Source organism: Salmo trutta, chromosome 5 (genome assembly GCF_901001165.1).
Source record: "Salmo trutta chromosome 5, fSalTru1.1, whole genome shotgun sequence".
In the NCBI taxonomy this organism is placed as follows: domain Eukaryota; kingdom Metazoa; phylum Chordata; class Actinopteri; order Salmoniformes; family Salmonidae; genus Salmo; species Salmo trutta.
The window spans coordinates 57,883,138-57,898,685 of NC_042961.1; the positions used below are offsets into that span (position 1 = coordinate 57,883,138).

The following is a 15,548-nucleotide window of genomic DNA, read 5'->3' on the forward strand; positions in this document are numbered from 1 at the left end:
TTCATACTGTATTTTTAAATGGTTGTATGTATAGTAGCTAATACAGCTACAGTGAAATTTGAATGGATGTGTTTCATAAAACCAACTGTATTACAACAGGTTAGTACAGTAACCATAGAGATGGATCAGATAGTGTTCTACAGTAACCATAGAGATGGATCAGATCGTGGTATACAGTAACCATAAAGATGGATCAGATAGTGTTCTACAGTAACCATAGAGATGGATCAGATAGTGTTCTACAGTAACCATAGAGATGGATCAGATAGTGTTCTACAGTAACCATAGAGGTGGATCAGATAGTGTTCTACAGTAACCATAGAGATGGATCAGATAGTGTTATACAGTAACCATAGAGGTGGATCAGATAGTGTTATACAGTAACCATCATAGAGATGGGTCAGATAGTGTTATACAGTAACCATAGAGATGGGTCAGATAGTGTTATACAGTAACCATAGAGATGGATCAGATAGTGTTCTACAGTAACCATAGAGATGGATCAGATAGTGTTATACAGTAACCATAGAGATGGATTAGATAGTGTTATACAGTAACCATAGAGATGGGTCAGATAGTGTTATACAGTAACCATAGAGATGGATTAGATAGTGTTATACAGTAACCATAGAGATGGGTCAGATAGTGTTATACAGTAACCATAGAGATGGATTAGATAGTGTTATACAGTAACCATAGAGATGGATCAGATAGATCTAGTTTGAACTCTGGTTACTAATATTCTTTTTTGTTGTAATGTCAGGTTGAGTTGTTTGTTATCTCTGACCTCTGACCTCTGTGTGTGAAGGTCCTCCTGGACCCGAGGGTCCCCGTGGCCTTGGGGGCAGCGGAGGGACCAAAGGTGAGAAGGGAATCCCTGGATCTTCTGGATCCCCTGGTTTCCCCGGATCGAAGGGAGAATTGGGATCGCCCGGATTCCCAGTAAGGAACCAAACAATTTAGATCCACTGATGTTCCTTCCCCCATTGTTAGCAGGATAAATTACATTTCAATCATGGACCAAATTGCTTTCATTGATCCTCTCCTCTCAAATATAGATCCTAACCCGGGGAAAGGGGCTATGGGTTAGTTTGGGATTGTGTGAAGTAAATTTGAATTCCATCTGGGATTGTGATGTCACATGACCCCTGACCTCTCCTCTATCATGTGACCAGGGTATTCCTGGCCCTCCTGGTGTCAGCGGGCTGAAGGGAGACATCGGACTTCCCGGCGTTCCCGGATTCCCAGGTAAACGAGTAACAGCATTATTACATACGTTTACATTAGCAACAACATTGACATTGTCAACACTGATGTTGACTCGCTCCACTCCTTCCCTCTCCCTCTCTCCTCCCTCTCCCTCTCCTCCATCTCTCTCTTCACTCCTTCCCTCTCCTTCTCTCCTCCCTCTCTCTCCACTCCTTCCCTCTCCATCCTCCTCCCTCTCCCTCTCTCCTCCTTCTCCCTCTCTCCTCCCTCTCTCTCTCCACTCCTTCTCTCTCTCCACTCCTTTTCTCTCCCTCTCTCCTCCCTCACTCTCTCTACCTCTCTCTTTCCACTCCAGGACTAAAGGGAGAGTCTGGAAGCCCTGGATCATCCGGTCTCCCTGGAGATCCTGGAGATCCTGGTCCTGCTGGTGAGTCTAGTGTTGCACCCTAAAGGAGAAACACCAGAAAGATGAATGGCTAAAAGCAGTGGGTGTCTGTTAGCGATCACACACACATACACTCTGACCCCCGTCTTTGTTAACTCCAGGAAACCAAGGTGACCCAGGTGTCGCTGCGACCCCCATCATGCTGAAGGGAGAACGTGGCCCCCCCGGCCCTTCAGGTCTGCCAGGCAACCGTGGCTCCCAAGGACCCCCCGGACAGGAGGGACGCTCAGGTCATTGGACTGTCACACAGTGTCTGTTTGACACAGGATTTAATTTATAAAGTTACAGTTAGCTTCATTTTGCCAGAGAAGGCTTAAAGCTGCAGTTAGCTAGTTACTGGAGGAAGCTAATTTTCCCCTCAAATGGAGACCACTCACTGAGTCCTCTGGTCTGTTTCAGGTCAGCCCGGTCAACCAGGGGACCCCGGTCCTGAAGGACCCCCAGGATTCAGTGGAGCCTTCGGCCGCAAGGGAGACTCTGGACCCGCCGGACAGCCAGGTAAGATTGCCATCTTGCTCAGGTCCATAGAACACTAATAATGGTTCAAACCTCCTGAACTCCATACTCTATGTTACACAGACTTAACCTTCCATCTTGTTCGGGTCCTTAGCCTTGCTCAAGGGCACAGCAACAGATTTTAGCCTTGCTCAAGGGCACAGCAACACAGACCTAACCGTCCATTGTGTATGTCAGTCATGTATCATTGTGTATGTCAGTCATGTACAGTGTGTATATCAGTCATGTACAGTGTGTATATCAGTCATGTACAGTGTGTATATCAGTCATGTACAGTGTGTATGTCAGTCATGTACAGTGTGTATATCAGTCATGTACAGTGTGTATATCAGTCATGTACAGTGTGTATATCAGTCATGTATCATTGTGTATATCAGTCATGTACAGTGTGTATATCAGTCATGTACAGTGTGTATATCAGTCATGTACAGCGTGTATATCAGTCATGTACAGCGTGTATATCAGTCATGTACAGCGTGTATATCAGTCATGTACAGTGTGTATATCAGTCATGTACAGTGTGTATATCAGTCATGTACAGTGTGTATATCAGTCATGTACAGTGTGTATATCAGTCATGTACAGTGTGTATATCAGTCATGTACAGTGTGTATATCAGTCATGTACAGTGTGTATATCAGTCATGTACAGTGTGTATATCAGTCATGTACAGTGTGTATATCAGTCATGTACAGTGTGTATATCAGCCATGTACAGTGTGTATATCAGCCATGTACAGTGCCTTCTGAAATATTCAGACCCCTTGACTTTTTTCATATTTTGTTGCATTACAGCCTTTTCTAAAATGGATTAAATATATATATATTTTTGAATGATGGAAGCCACTGTGTTCTTGGGGACCTTCAATGCTGCAGAAATGTTTTGGTACCCTTCCCCAGATCTGTGCCTCGACACAATACTGTCTCGGATCTCTACGGACAATTCATTCGAACTCATGGCTTGGTTTTTGCTCTGTCAAGTACTGAGTAAAGGGTCGGATATTTCAGTTTTTTTTTTTATACATTTGCAAAATGTTCTAAAAACCAGTTTTATGCTTTGTCATAATGGGGTATTGTGTGTAGATTGATAAGGGGGCAAAACGATTTAATCATTTGTAGAATAAGGCTGTAACGTAACACAATGTGGAAAAAGTAAAGGGGTCTGAATGCATTGTGTCAATAGTCATTACAATACATATCTCTAGAAGTGTAACATAAACTCCCATCAAGTCAACTTCGTTATAGTAGCCTATTGTTCATTGAGTTCTTAATGTTCCTTGTTCTCTGTGTCAATGACTGGACAGTATAGACAAGATTGAGTCATCAGACAAACCTTGATCAAATACATTGAGGTGCATTTGATTTAGCTTGTAGTTTTCCATTTTTGGGACTATTCCACTGGGTCCATTGTACCGACCAAACTAAACCAAGTATTAGAGAAGTTTTTTCACATTTTGGCTCAGGTCTGCCAGAGCAAACCAGAAATAGTTTGGCCAAATGATACTCCATGCTGGAACCATTTATTAAAATGGGTTCATATTAATATCAATCATATTCATATTAATATAATGTTATCATTATTGTCCCCTTTGTCTCTCCTATATCTCTCCTAGTCCATTAATATCAATACATAGCTCAAGAAGTGTCAAATAAACTAAAATCAAGTAAACTATAGTATTGTTCGTTAAGTGTATTGAGTTGTTTAATGTCCGTTCTATCCCCTGTTCCCAGGTCAGCGTGGGTACCCAGGTCCCACTGGTTCAGATGGTCAGCAGGGCCCCCCGGGTAACCCCGGCTCAGCCTCTGTGAACCATGGCTTCCTGATCTCTAGACACAGCCAGGCTGACTATGTCCCTCCCTGCCCCGAAGGGACCAGCCTCATCTACGACGGATTCTCTCTGCTCTACGTACAGGGCAACGAGAGGGCACACGGACAGGACCTAGGTAAGACACACACACACACACACACACAGGGTAATGAGAGGGCACACAGACATGACCTGGGTATGGATGGAGACTGGAGATACACGATGACATGCACATGCATGAACATAGATGGTTGTTGTTGTGAGAGAAGCAACTCACAGTATTAACCTCAAATCTTCTCTTCACTTATTTTTTTCCTGTTTCCTTCTGTTTCCCTCCCTCTTTCCTCCCCTCCCTCTTTCCTCCCCTCCCTCTTTCCTCCCCTCCCTCTTTCCTCTCCTCACGCCCTCTCTCCTCTCATCTCATTTGTCAGGTACTGCTGGTAGTTGCCTGCGTCGGTTCAGCACCATGCCATTCATGTTCTGTAACATCAACAACGTGTGTAACTTCGCCTCCCGTAACGACTACTCCTATTGGCTGTCTACACCCATGCCCATGCCCATGAGTATGGCCCCCATCACAGGAGAAGGCATCAAACCTTATATCAGCAGGTAGGGAGGGAGGGAGGGAGGGAGGGGAAAGATACAGTAGGGGACTATGATTTGATAACGTCTAAGGGTGTTTTCACACTTGGTCCATTTGAGACATTTTTAGTGAACTCAGTGCATTTTTTTAGTGCAGGGTAAACACTCCAAAGGAATTCAGACCCCCAAAAGAACCCCTGAAGCTGAGACAATCTCGAGAGGTGGTCTGAGATCGGATCACTTCATTAGGGCAATGTGAATACAAAGCTCCCCAGGTTCACTTGTCATTATTCCTGCACCACACACTAGACTACCGTAACACTGTTTCCCCTGACATAACCCCACACACTAGACTACTGACATAACCCCACACACTAGACTACCGTAACACTGTTTCCCCTGACATAACCCCACACACTAGACTACTGACATAACCCCACACACTAGACTACCGTAACACTGTTTCCCCTGACATAACCCCTCACACTAGACTACTTTCATAACCCCTCACACTAGACTCCTGACATAACCCCACACACTAGACTACCGTAACACTGTTTCCCCTGACATAACCCCTCACACTAGACTACTTTCATAACCCCTCACACTAGACTACTGACATAACCCCTCACACTAGACTACTGACATAACCCCTCACACTAGACTACTGACGTAACTCCTCACACTAGACTACTGTTATAACCCCTCACACTAGACTACTGACATAACCCCTCACACTAGACTACTGTTATAATCCCTCACACTAGACTACGACATAACCCCTCACACTAGACTACTGACATAACCCCTCACACTAGACTACTGACGTAACCCCTCACACTAGACTACTGACATAACCCCTCACACTAGACTACTGTCATAACCCCTCACACTAGACTACTGACGTAATCCCTCACACTAGACTACTGTCATAACCCCTCACACTAGACTACTGTCATAACCCCTCACACTAGACTACTGACATAACCCCTCACACTAGACTACTGTTATAATCCCTCACACTAGACTACGACATAACCCCTCACACTAGACTACTGACATAACCCCTCACACTAGACTACTGACATAACCACTCACACTAGACTACTGACATAACCCCTCACACTAGACTACTGACATAATCCCTCACACTAGACTACTGTCATAACCCCTCACACTAGACTACTGACATAACCCCTCACACTAGACTACTGTCATAACCCCTCACACTAGACTACTGTCATAACCCCTCACACTAGACTACTGTCATAACCCCTCACACTAGACTACTGACAGAACCCCTCACACTAGACTACTGACAGAACCCCTCACACTAGACTCCCCTGACAGAACCCCTCACACTAGACTCCCCTGACAGAACCCCTCACACTAGACTACTGTCATAACCCCTCACACTAGACTACTGACATAACCCCTCACACTAGATTACTGTCATAACCCCTCTCTCTAGACTACTGACATAACCCCTCACACTAGACTACTGACATAACCCCTCACACTAGACTATTGACATAACCCCTCACACTAGACTACTGACAGAACCTCTCACACTAGACTCCTGACAGAACCCCTCACACTAGACTACTGTTATAACCCCTCACACTAGACTACTGACATAACCCCTCACACTAGACTACTGACATAATCCCTCACACTAGACTACTGACATAACCCCTCACACTAGACTACTGACAGAACCCCTCACACTAGACTACTGACATAACCCCTCACACTAGACTACTGACATAACCCCTCACACTAGACTACTGACATAACCCCTCACACTAGACTCCCCTGACATAACCCCTCACACCAGACTACTGACATAACCCCTCACACTAGACTACTGACATAATCCCTCACATTGGTTCCACAAAAGAGAAGATGATGATGTGTGGGTTTGCTGAAAAAATATTGATTAGCGATTGTCAAGGTTGCACAGGAGTTCCAGAATATGTGTGGAGCTTTTAGTTCAGATTATTTGTTTGCAATATGTGGATCTATAGGCTAAGAGAGAGATTCATAAACTGTTTATTGATTGTGGGGTTTGAATAGTGTGAGAAGACAACAACATAGGGCACAAAATCGTTCTAGCTCTTAAAGGGGCAGTAGCCTACATTGGGTGTACAATTTTCAATTAGGCCAACAGCATTATTTAATCTGCAGTTATTCTTCTGCTATTTAATCTGTTACCAATAATATTTACATGTAATATTGATGTAAAATGTAAATATTATCTTCTGATTAAAATTATTATGTCTAATCTTTTAACTAAATGCAATGTTTTCAAGGGTTGGAACCGGTTAAGGGAACAGAACCGAAAACCGGAAAATAACACAATTATTTGAGCAACAGAACCCAAACCCAAAACGAAAGTTATATATACTGTTCTGGAACATAACTGTTATTTTAAAAACATGGGAACCGGTTAATAATGTTATTTTACGTTCCAGGCATTTTTTTCCTTTCCCACAAAAATCTCAACAAAGCGCCTATGCAAAGCCCTCACTCTGTCACTCAGAAAGTTATTCCAGTGTCTGGCTGCCAGCTGGATGTGCCAGTGGGTGTTTGTAGGCTACCTGCCCCTCCCCCTCTGAAGCATATGTTACTGTAGCCCCTCCCCCTCAGATGCATATGTTACTGTAGCCCCTCCCCCTCTAAAGCATAGGTTACTGTAGCCCCTCCCCCTCAGATGCATATGGTACTGTAGCCCCTCCCCCTCTAAAGCATAGGTTACTGTAGCCCCTCCCCCTCAGATGCATATGGTACTGTAGCCCCTCCCCCTCTAAAGCATATGTTACTGTAGCCCCTCCCCCTCAGATGCATATGTTACTGTAGCCCCTCCCCCTCTAAAGCATAGGTTACTGTAGCCCCTCCTCCTCAAAAGCATATGTTACTGTAGCCCCTCCCCCTCAGATGCATATGTTACTGTAGCCCCTCCCCCTCTAAAGCATAGGTTACTGTAGCCCCTCCCCCTCAGATGCATATGTTACTGTAGCCCCTCCCCCTCTAAAGCATAGGTTACTGTAGCCCCTCCTCCTCAAAAGCATATGTTACTGTAGCCCCTCCCCCTCAGATGCATATGTTACTGTAGCCCCTCCCCCTCTAAAGCATAGGTTACTGTAGCCCCTCCCCCTCAGATGCATATGTTACTGTAGCCCCTCCCCCTCTAAAGCATAGGTTACTGTAGCCTACTGACAACGTTACAAGCGTAATTCAGAAATTAGGGAGAGATTTTTAATTAGAGAATGGATTTACTTTTTCAATACTAGTTAAGGATACTATAGTTATCACATTTCACATTGGATTTATTAACTACTAAAAGGTAAGATGTGTTTTTAATTTTAGTGCTGCTTTGCACACACAAGTTTGTTAGATAGCTAGCTAACATTTGCTCTGGTCCAAAGTTAAACCAACACAGAAGTTCAAAGACATTAAAAGTTCCTCCATAGAAGGCGCTCCTCCGTAGGTATAATTCTGTGGTCCTAATTCAGATAATGCATATTATAACAAGATGCCCAGCGCTTCGAGGCAAGCTTCCTCCATCCTCTCTTGCTTGCACCTCACCCTCTAAATTTCAGTTGCATCTTGCACCCTGTTTCATTATAATGAAACCATGCTGTGGCAGCAAAATACAATTTCCTCTTAACAACTTTCCAATACAGATTAAATCACTTACCCGCTCCACAGCAAGCTGTTCTATCCACACTGAATGGTGAAGTAATTTAATGTCACGCTAAATGTAAAAAATATATATATTTCAGAGGTTTAAAAAATATCCGAAAGGAACACTATAAAACCAGCCTTTTTTTGGTTTGAATCGGTTCAAAACTGTATTTTGCTGGTTGGAACAGTGGAACTGAATGAAAAAAAATAATGATTCTGTTCAGAACTAAATGATTGAAAAATTATTTTGTTTCCAATCCCTGAATATTAGTTTCCAAAATGTAAGTAGGTCAGTGGGGGCTGCTGAGAGGAGGCTCATAATAACAGCTGGAATGGAGCCAATGGAATGGCATCAAACACATGGAAACGATTCCACTGATTCCACTCCAGCCATTACCATGAGCCCATCCTCCCCAATTAAGGTCCCACCAACCTCCATGTGAAGTAGGTATATCTAGCTGTACGATAACACGTTCTGATGGAATGGCTTGTCCTGTACTTTTACCTAGTACATTGAGTGAATGCTGGTGGTGGGGGAAAAAAAATATTGGTTCCTTTTCTAAACATAACAGTGTGAATGCGAAGAGGACTCAGACCATCAAATAGGTGACGTGAACTGGCAAAAGAGTCTGGCAAAAGAGTCTGGCAAACTTTGGTTCAAAAGTAAAGGCAGTGTGAGCGTCCTAAGATCTCTGAGACTAGATGTGAAAAGTGTGTGTTTAACTCCTCGGTGTGTGTATGTTATTAGGTGTGCAGTGTGTGAGGCCCCTGCCATGGTGATCGCTGTGCACAGTCAAACCATTCAGATCCCCACCTGTCCCAACTACTGGGAACCACTGTGGATCGGATACTCCTTCATGATGGTACACACAGACACACACTCTCTCTCACACACACACACACACACACACACACACACACCAACCAACCCTTGCCAAAGTACACATGAATGAAGTTTTACATTTTAAGTGTGTTAACGACACATATTCAAAGCCCACTATATCCACACACTCTTCTTCTTCTCTTCTCTCTCTCGCTCTCCCTCCACCTCCCTCTCTAACAGCACACCAGTGCAGGTGCTGAGGGCTCTGGTCAGGCTCTGGCCTCTCCTGGCTCCTGTCTAGAGGAGTTCCGGAGCTCTCCCTTCATCGAGTGTCACGGCCGAGGGACCTGCAACTACTATGGCAACACATACAGCTTCTGGCTGGCCACTGTCGACCAATCAAACATGTTCAGGTACCATCAATAAATCGACCAATGATTTTCCAAACAGGAAATGTTTAGGTACAAGACACTGAGGTTGCAACTGAAATAGCACCCTATTCCCTATATAGTGCACTCTAGCTATAACTGGAAGTGCTAGCTAAACAGATTGGTTCTTTTCATATACGATGTAAAGATCCCAGTGATCATGCAGTGATGCCAACCCCTGACCTGTAACCCCTGACCCATAACAGGAAGCCACAGTCAGAGACGCTGAAGGCAGGTAACCTATCGACGCGCATTAGCCGCTGTGTGGTCTGTATGAAGAGGACGTAACAGCGTGGTGGCAACCGTTGCCGGCGACGACCGACAATGGCGGCAGGCGGGCGGAGTGGGGGTGATGTTGACGTCTCCGTGAGAACAAGGTGGAATTCCAATGGTGCATTGTCTTCCGGAAACAGCAACTTAAATGGTGCTACTGTGCAACACAGCAAGAAAAGAAAAAAAAACGTTGATAAAATGAATTTATTTAATCTTTTATTATTTTTACTTACCTCAAGTACGTCAAAAAGAAACACACAAAATCCACAAAAGGTGCCATGGTGAATGTGTGACAAAAGTGCATTTTGTTTAAATTTTTTCTCTATTTCGCAGAGAATATATATATATATATAAAGTGTTATCAATAATGGTAACACTTCATTTTAAGGGGTCCTTATTACAGTGTAATTAGATGTGTAATTGCGCTGTATCAAATATTGTAGTTAATTGTAATAACTCATAGTCACACTGTAATAACAACATGTAACTGGTGATAATTGCAGTCTGTAATTACAGAGGTGTAACAACAAATGCTTGTTACCATGCTTACCATGCTTGTACCATGCTTACCATGCTTGTTACCATGCTTACCATGCTTGTTACCATGCTTACCATGCTTGTTACCATGCTTACCATGCTTGTTACCATGCTTACCATGCTTGTTACCATGCTTACCATGCTTGTTACCATGCTTGTTACCATGCTTACCATGCTTGTTACAAATGGGAAAGTCTCCACTAAATTCACCAATAAGTGTCAACTGTCACAAGGTTGTAATCTCTTCTGGACAGATGTTCTGGGTCCAAGATTACAAAGTTTGGTGGCTCAATAGGCTCTAATTACCTACCTGTGAAGGCGCATGCTTCAAAATCTCCACTCGTTGTTGCTAGCAGTTGCCCCCCAGATCAGCTATAGGACAACCTCACTGACTGGGGTCTACCATATGGGTGTCATACCCCGGATTATAATATATATTTTGCTTATAATGAATGTGTATGTTGTCCATTATGTGGGGGGATAAACCCACAAGTACACCACAGACTACATATAATATCTGCATAAGTACAGTATAATTACTAGATGTTACACAGGGTTTCAGATAGTTAAAATGAAGTGTATCTTGATGGTTACTTACTTGTAATTAACGTGTACTTATATAGTACATTGCCCACCCTGACAACTTGTAATTAACGTGTACTTACATAGTACATTGCCCACCCTGACAACTTGTAATTAATGTGTACTTATATAGTACATTGCCCACCCTGACAACTTGTAATTAACGTGTACTTATATAGTACATTGCCCACCCTGACAACTTGTAATTAACGTGTACTTATATAGTACATTGCCCACCCTGACAACTTGTAATTAACGTGTACTTATATAGTACATTGCCCACCCTGACAACTTGGCCCTCATTGTAACGCTTCTGGAAGCACCATCCAAGTGAGAAAATAAACACACTAGTATACAACAGAGTACATGTAATATATGTATAAGTACAATGTAATTACTTCTGCTAGCTAATCCAAAAAATCTCAACAGATTGCATGGAAAGTCTATTCCGTAGATGGTAACTAACTAGCTAGCTAGCCTAGTTGGTAGGCCCAATAAAAACGCCATCTAACATTTGCTAGCTAGCTAGCCAACACAAGGCTAGCTAACTACCTATGTTAAATCGTCCAGCAGAATTCATGTATCAAAAAAGGTAGAACAAATTGCATGGAAAATGTACTTTCTCTCTCCTGTGTTGATGTTTTTGACCTACAACACTTTGTTTTTTTTTCACGGAAATCTTTCATATCTGGATTTTGCACAATGACCTTCTCGACCCTGTTTTTTGCACACTGTTACATGATGTCAGCATCAACACGTGGGCACGTTCGAGGTCATTATTTCGAGCATGTTGCACAAATGGGAAGATTTTGACATGATGCTTTAATTCCTGCAAAAAAAGTATAATTGCACCAATGCATCCCATCTAAAACTGAGACTGTTCCTCAACAGTAAAACCCTTGCAAAGTTACATGATGGAATAAGAGTTTGCCTTATGACCATTTTAAATTAATTTATATACCATTATTCAACCAAGCTTAATAGGCTTACAATTTAACCAAGCTTAATAGGCTTACAATCTCACAATTTTAACCATAACTGTTTGTGTCTAAAAATGTTTAATTGATGGTTAAAGTAATTGACCAATTGTCAAATGCACCATTAAAAAAAAAAAAAAAAAAATGTTGATGTGAACCATTTGGGAACCCGTTTTTGCCGTTGGACCTGGGTATCAGACTCCAGCTCTTTTTTGCAGAGTTGTGTCAATGAGGTGGTCGGTTTTTAATTGGCTAACACTTATCACGTGGTTTGTGCAGGCTGAAATATGGTGTGTTGGGATACTATCGGAAACTGTAACATTTATAACAAGCATGGTAACAACCATTTGTTGTTACACCCCTGTGTGTAACAATAATTACCACCAGTTACATATTGTTATCACAGTGTAACTATAAGTTAGAGTTATTACAATTAACTACAGTATTTGATACAGTGTAATTACATATGTGATTACACTGTAATAAGGACCCATTAAAAGGAAATGTTACCAAAATAATACATGTGGATTTTTGGTTATTGGCACAGACGAGGTACATCATTTTGTTTTTAGACAGATGTGCTATTTTTTTGTTTTTAGTATTTTTTGTTTTGTTGTTACCAAATCGGCACTTTGACCTCGGAACATCAAAGAGAACAGATGCACTGATGAGCTTTCTTAGCAAGACTGCTTATTTTCTAGGCTTACATTTTTTTTATGAATCTTTCCATCGATCTTTTTTAAAAAGTTTTTAAAAAATTTTTCTCCTTGGTGCTACTAACTAACACTGCGGTGTCTCTCCCAGCCCGTTAACTACTGGCCTTTTTTCTCTTCATGTAAGTAATTCAATGTGTATATTATGTAAGACATAAAATAGGTATTTAGCTATATTACGAATTTCTGGGTTATTTTTGTTTGTTCACTCTGCTTCACACATTGCATTGATTTATGGATTCATTAATTCACTCACTCGCTCACAAATATTGTACAAAGTATGGCATCAATAAATGAAACAGTATTTTCTATATATATATATATATATATATATATATATATATATAGAAAAAAAAGTATAATTATACCAACTTTATTTGGATACGGGCGTGAGGTTTTTTCATCATTCATTTATTTTATCTCCAAAAGGTTGTAATTTTTTTCCCAAAACTATTGACTGTTGTCCTCCTCCTGACAACAAAAGTGTTTCCCAGTCAACTAATCAAAGACCCTATCCTATGATGATGTACTGTGTATGATAATGCCAATCACTCAAGCTTTTGTATTTGATTTTTACTAGTAATCTATCGTTGAATGCGATAATAGGTTGATCATTAAATCCACTCCACACCTTAATAGAAAATGACTCAAGTAAAAGTGAGAGTCACCCAATAAAATACTACTTGAGTAAAAGTCTAAAAGTATTTGGTTTTAAATAAATCATTTCAAATTCCTTATATTAAGTAAACCAGATGGCACAATTCTCTTGTTTTTATTTTATTTACGGATAGCCAGGGGTACACTCCAACACTCAGACATCATTTACAGATAGCCAGGGGCACACTCCAACACTCAGACATCATTTACAGATAGCCAGGAGCACGCTCCAACACTCAGACATCATTTACAGATAGCCAGGGGTACACTCCAACACTCAGACATCATTTACAGATAGCCAGGGGCACACTCCAACACTCAGACATCATTTACAGATAGCCAGGGGTACACTCCAACACTCAGACATCATTTACGGATAGCCAGGGGCACACTCCAACACTCAGACATCATTTACAGATAGACAGGGGCACACTCCAACACTCAGACATCATTTATGGATAGCCAGGGGAACACTCCAACACTCAGACATCATTTACAGATAGCCAGGGGAACACTCCAACACTCAGACATCATTTACAGATAGCCAGGGGCACGCTCCAACACTCAGACATCATTTACAGATAGCCAGGGGCACACTCCAACACTCAGACATCATTTACAGATAGCCAGGGGCACACTCCAACACTCAGACATCATTTACAGATAGCCAGGGGAACACTCCAACACTCAGACATCATTTGCAAACTAAGCATGTGTGTTTAGTGAGTCCACCAGATCAGAGGCAGTAGGGATGACCAGGGATGTTTTCTTGAAAGGGCGTGAATTGGACCATTTTCCTGTCCTACTAAGCATTCGAAATGTAACGAGTATTTTTGGGTGTCAGGGAAAATGTATGGAGTAAAAATTACATGATTTTCTTTAGGAATGTAGTGAAGTAAAAGTTGTCAAAAATATAAATAGTAAAGTAAACTACAGATACCCCAAAAAAACGACAAGTAGTACCTTAAAGTATTTTTAATTAAGTATTTTACACCACTGATTAATTCACATCTTTACTCTGGTCTACGTTGTCCCACTATGAACTGGCGGTAGTACATTGTGTATTGTTATGTACTGCAAGAATAGAATTGAATAGAATTTGGTCTATTATTTCTTTTTCTAAGGCCAATGAGGAGAGCTGTAGGGGGATGATTCTTCCTGTGATGTTTTTCCAAGCTACTTTTTTATTATTATTGTAATGTACTTCTGGGGTGTGAAAATCTATTGTTGTTTTTGTTTATTTCATGTTATGTTATTCAGAAGTTGTTATAAACTTTTAAGACTGAAAAATAAACCCAAAGTCCATCGTTTTGTGTGCAAATGTTTCCCCCCTATCTTGAAAGTGCACACTATTTTGAAAGTGCACACTATTTTGAAAGTGCACACTGTCTTGGAAGTGCCGATAAAGATTAGGGAGGATGATTTTGTTTTATGAGCATGGCCTTATTTCTATTACAATAAGCAATAAGGAAATGGCAGTGCAATTTCTTCACAGTGCATCATTAAGTGAAAGTAGAAAAAAATGCTATGGAATATAGCTAGCTCTCTCTATCTCGCTTGCTTCTCCTTCAACTTTTGTATTGTTTCACTATTTCTATTTTTATTAAATTCACTAAGGAGGATGGTCCTCCCCTTTCTCCTTTGAGGAGCCTCCACTGCTGTAACAGTACCTTGACTAATGTCCTTCTGTGCATTGTCTTATCATCATTCCTGCAGCTCACACAATACACTTTAATCCTGCACTGCCAAGCTTGAAGGAGACATTGACTATGCTAGACAATCACTAGAGATATGATAGCATATCATAGAATGGAGTAGAATTACTGTCTGTAAATCAATGTTGTAATTCACACCATTCTGTACGGTGAGGGTTACACCACTTTGCTATGGGAGAAACTGTAATGTCTCAAAGCCACCACTTGAGGAAGCAAGATGAAGGGAGGAGGGAACAGTGGATCAACGTCAGTCCCTAAATAACATTTAAAAAGCGAATGAATTAATCTAAATTAGCTTACATATACCTAAATAGCCCTTATTAAACAAAACCAATAAAACACAAATAGATCATTAAACCACACTGCAAGCTGTTTTGATTTCTGATATATTTATTTACTCTAGTCCTATTACTATTGTCCTCAGGTCACGTTAAAGCTACCCGTCTGTTTCTCACAATGGGTCTTTAACTCTAATATTAGACCCATTATAGGCTCATTGAGTAGCGTAGAATGATGAATGAATCCTTTTTTAAGGTCTTGGGCTTGGAAGGAGGTGACAGTACGTGTCTCTCTGTGGCCCCATACATACTCAGTTGT

General features: G+C 41.5%; 1 protein-coding gene across 1 annotated transcript in view; it reads left to right on the forward strand.

Annotated features, from left to right (window-relative positions):
- LOC115194993 (collagen alpha-5(IV) chain) overlaps positions 1-12,006 on the forward strand; it is a 51,458-nt gene extending 39,452 nt beyond the window's left edge. Inside the window, exons 39-48 of the mRNA XM_029754894.1 lie at positions 809-942; positions 1,176-1,248; positions 1,565-1,636; positions 1,756-1,884; positions 2,054-2,152; positions 3,901-4,113; positions 4,409-4,586; positions 8,995-9,109; positions 9,310-9,482; positions 9,704-12,006. Of these exons, the coding sequence (XP_029610754.1) occupies positions 809-942; positions 1,176-1,248; positions 1,565-1,636; positions 1,756-1,884; positions 2,054-2,152; positions 3,901-4,113; positions 4,409-4,586; positions 8,995-9,109; positions 9,310-9,482; positions 9,704-9,785 (1,268 nt within the window). The 3' untranslated portion in view covers positions 9,786-12,006. The remainder of the gene's footprint in view (positions 1-808; positions 943-1,175; positions 1,249-1,564; positions 1,637-1,755; positions 1,885-2,053; positions 2,153-3,900; positions 4,114-4,408; positions 4,587-8,994; positions 9,110-9,309; positions 9,483-9,703) is intronic.
- Positions 12,007-15,548: the final 3,542 nt, after the last annotated feature.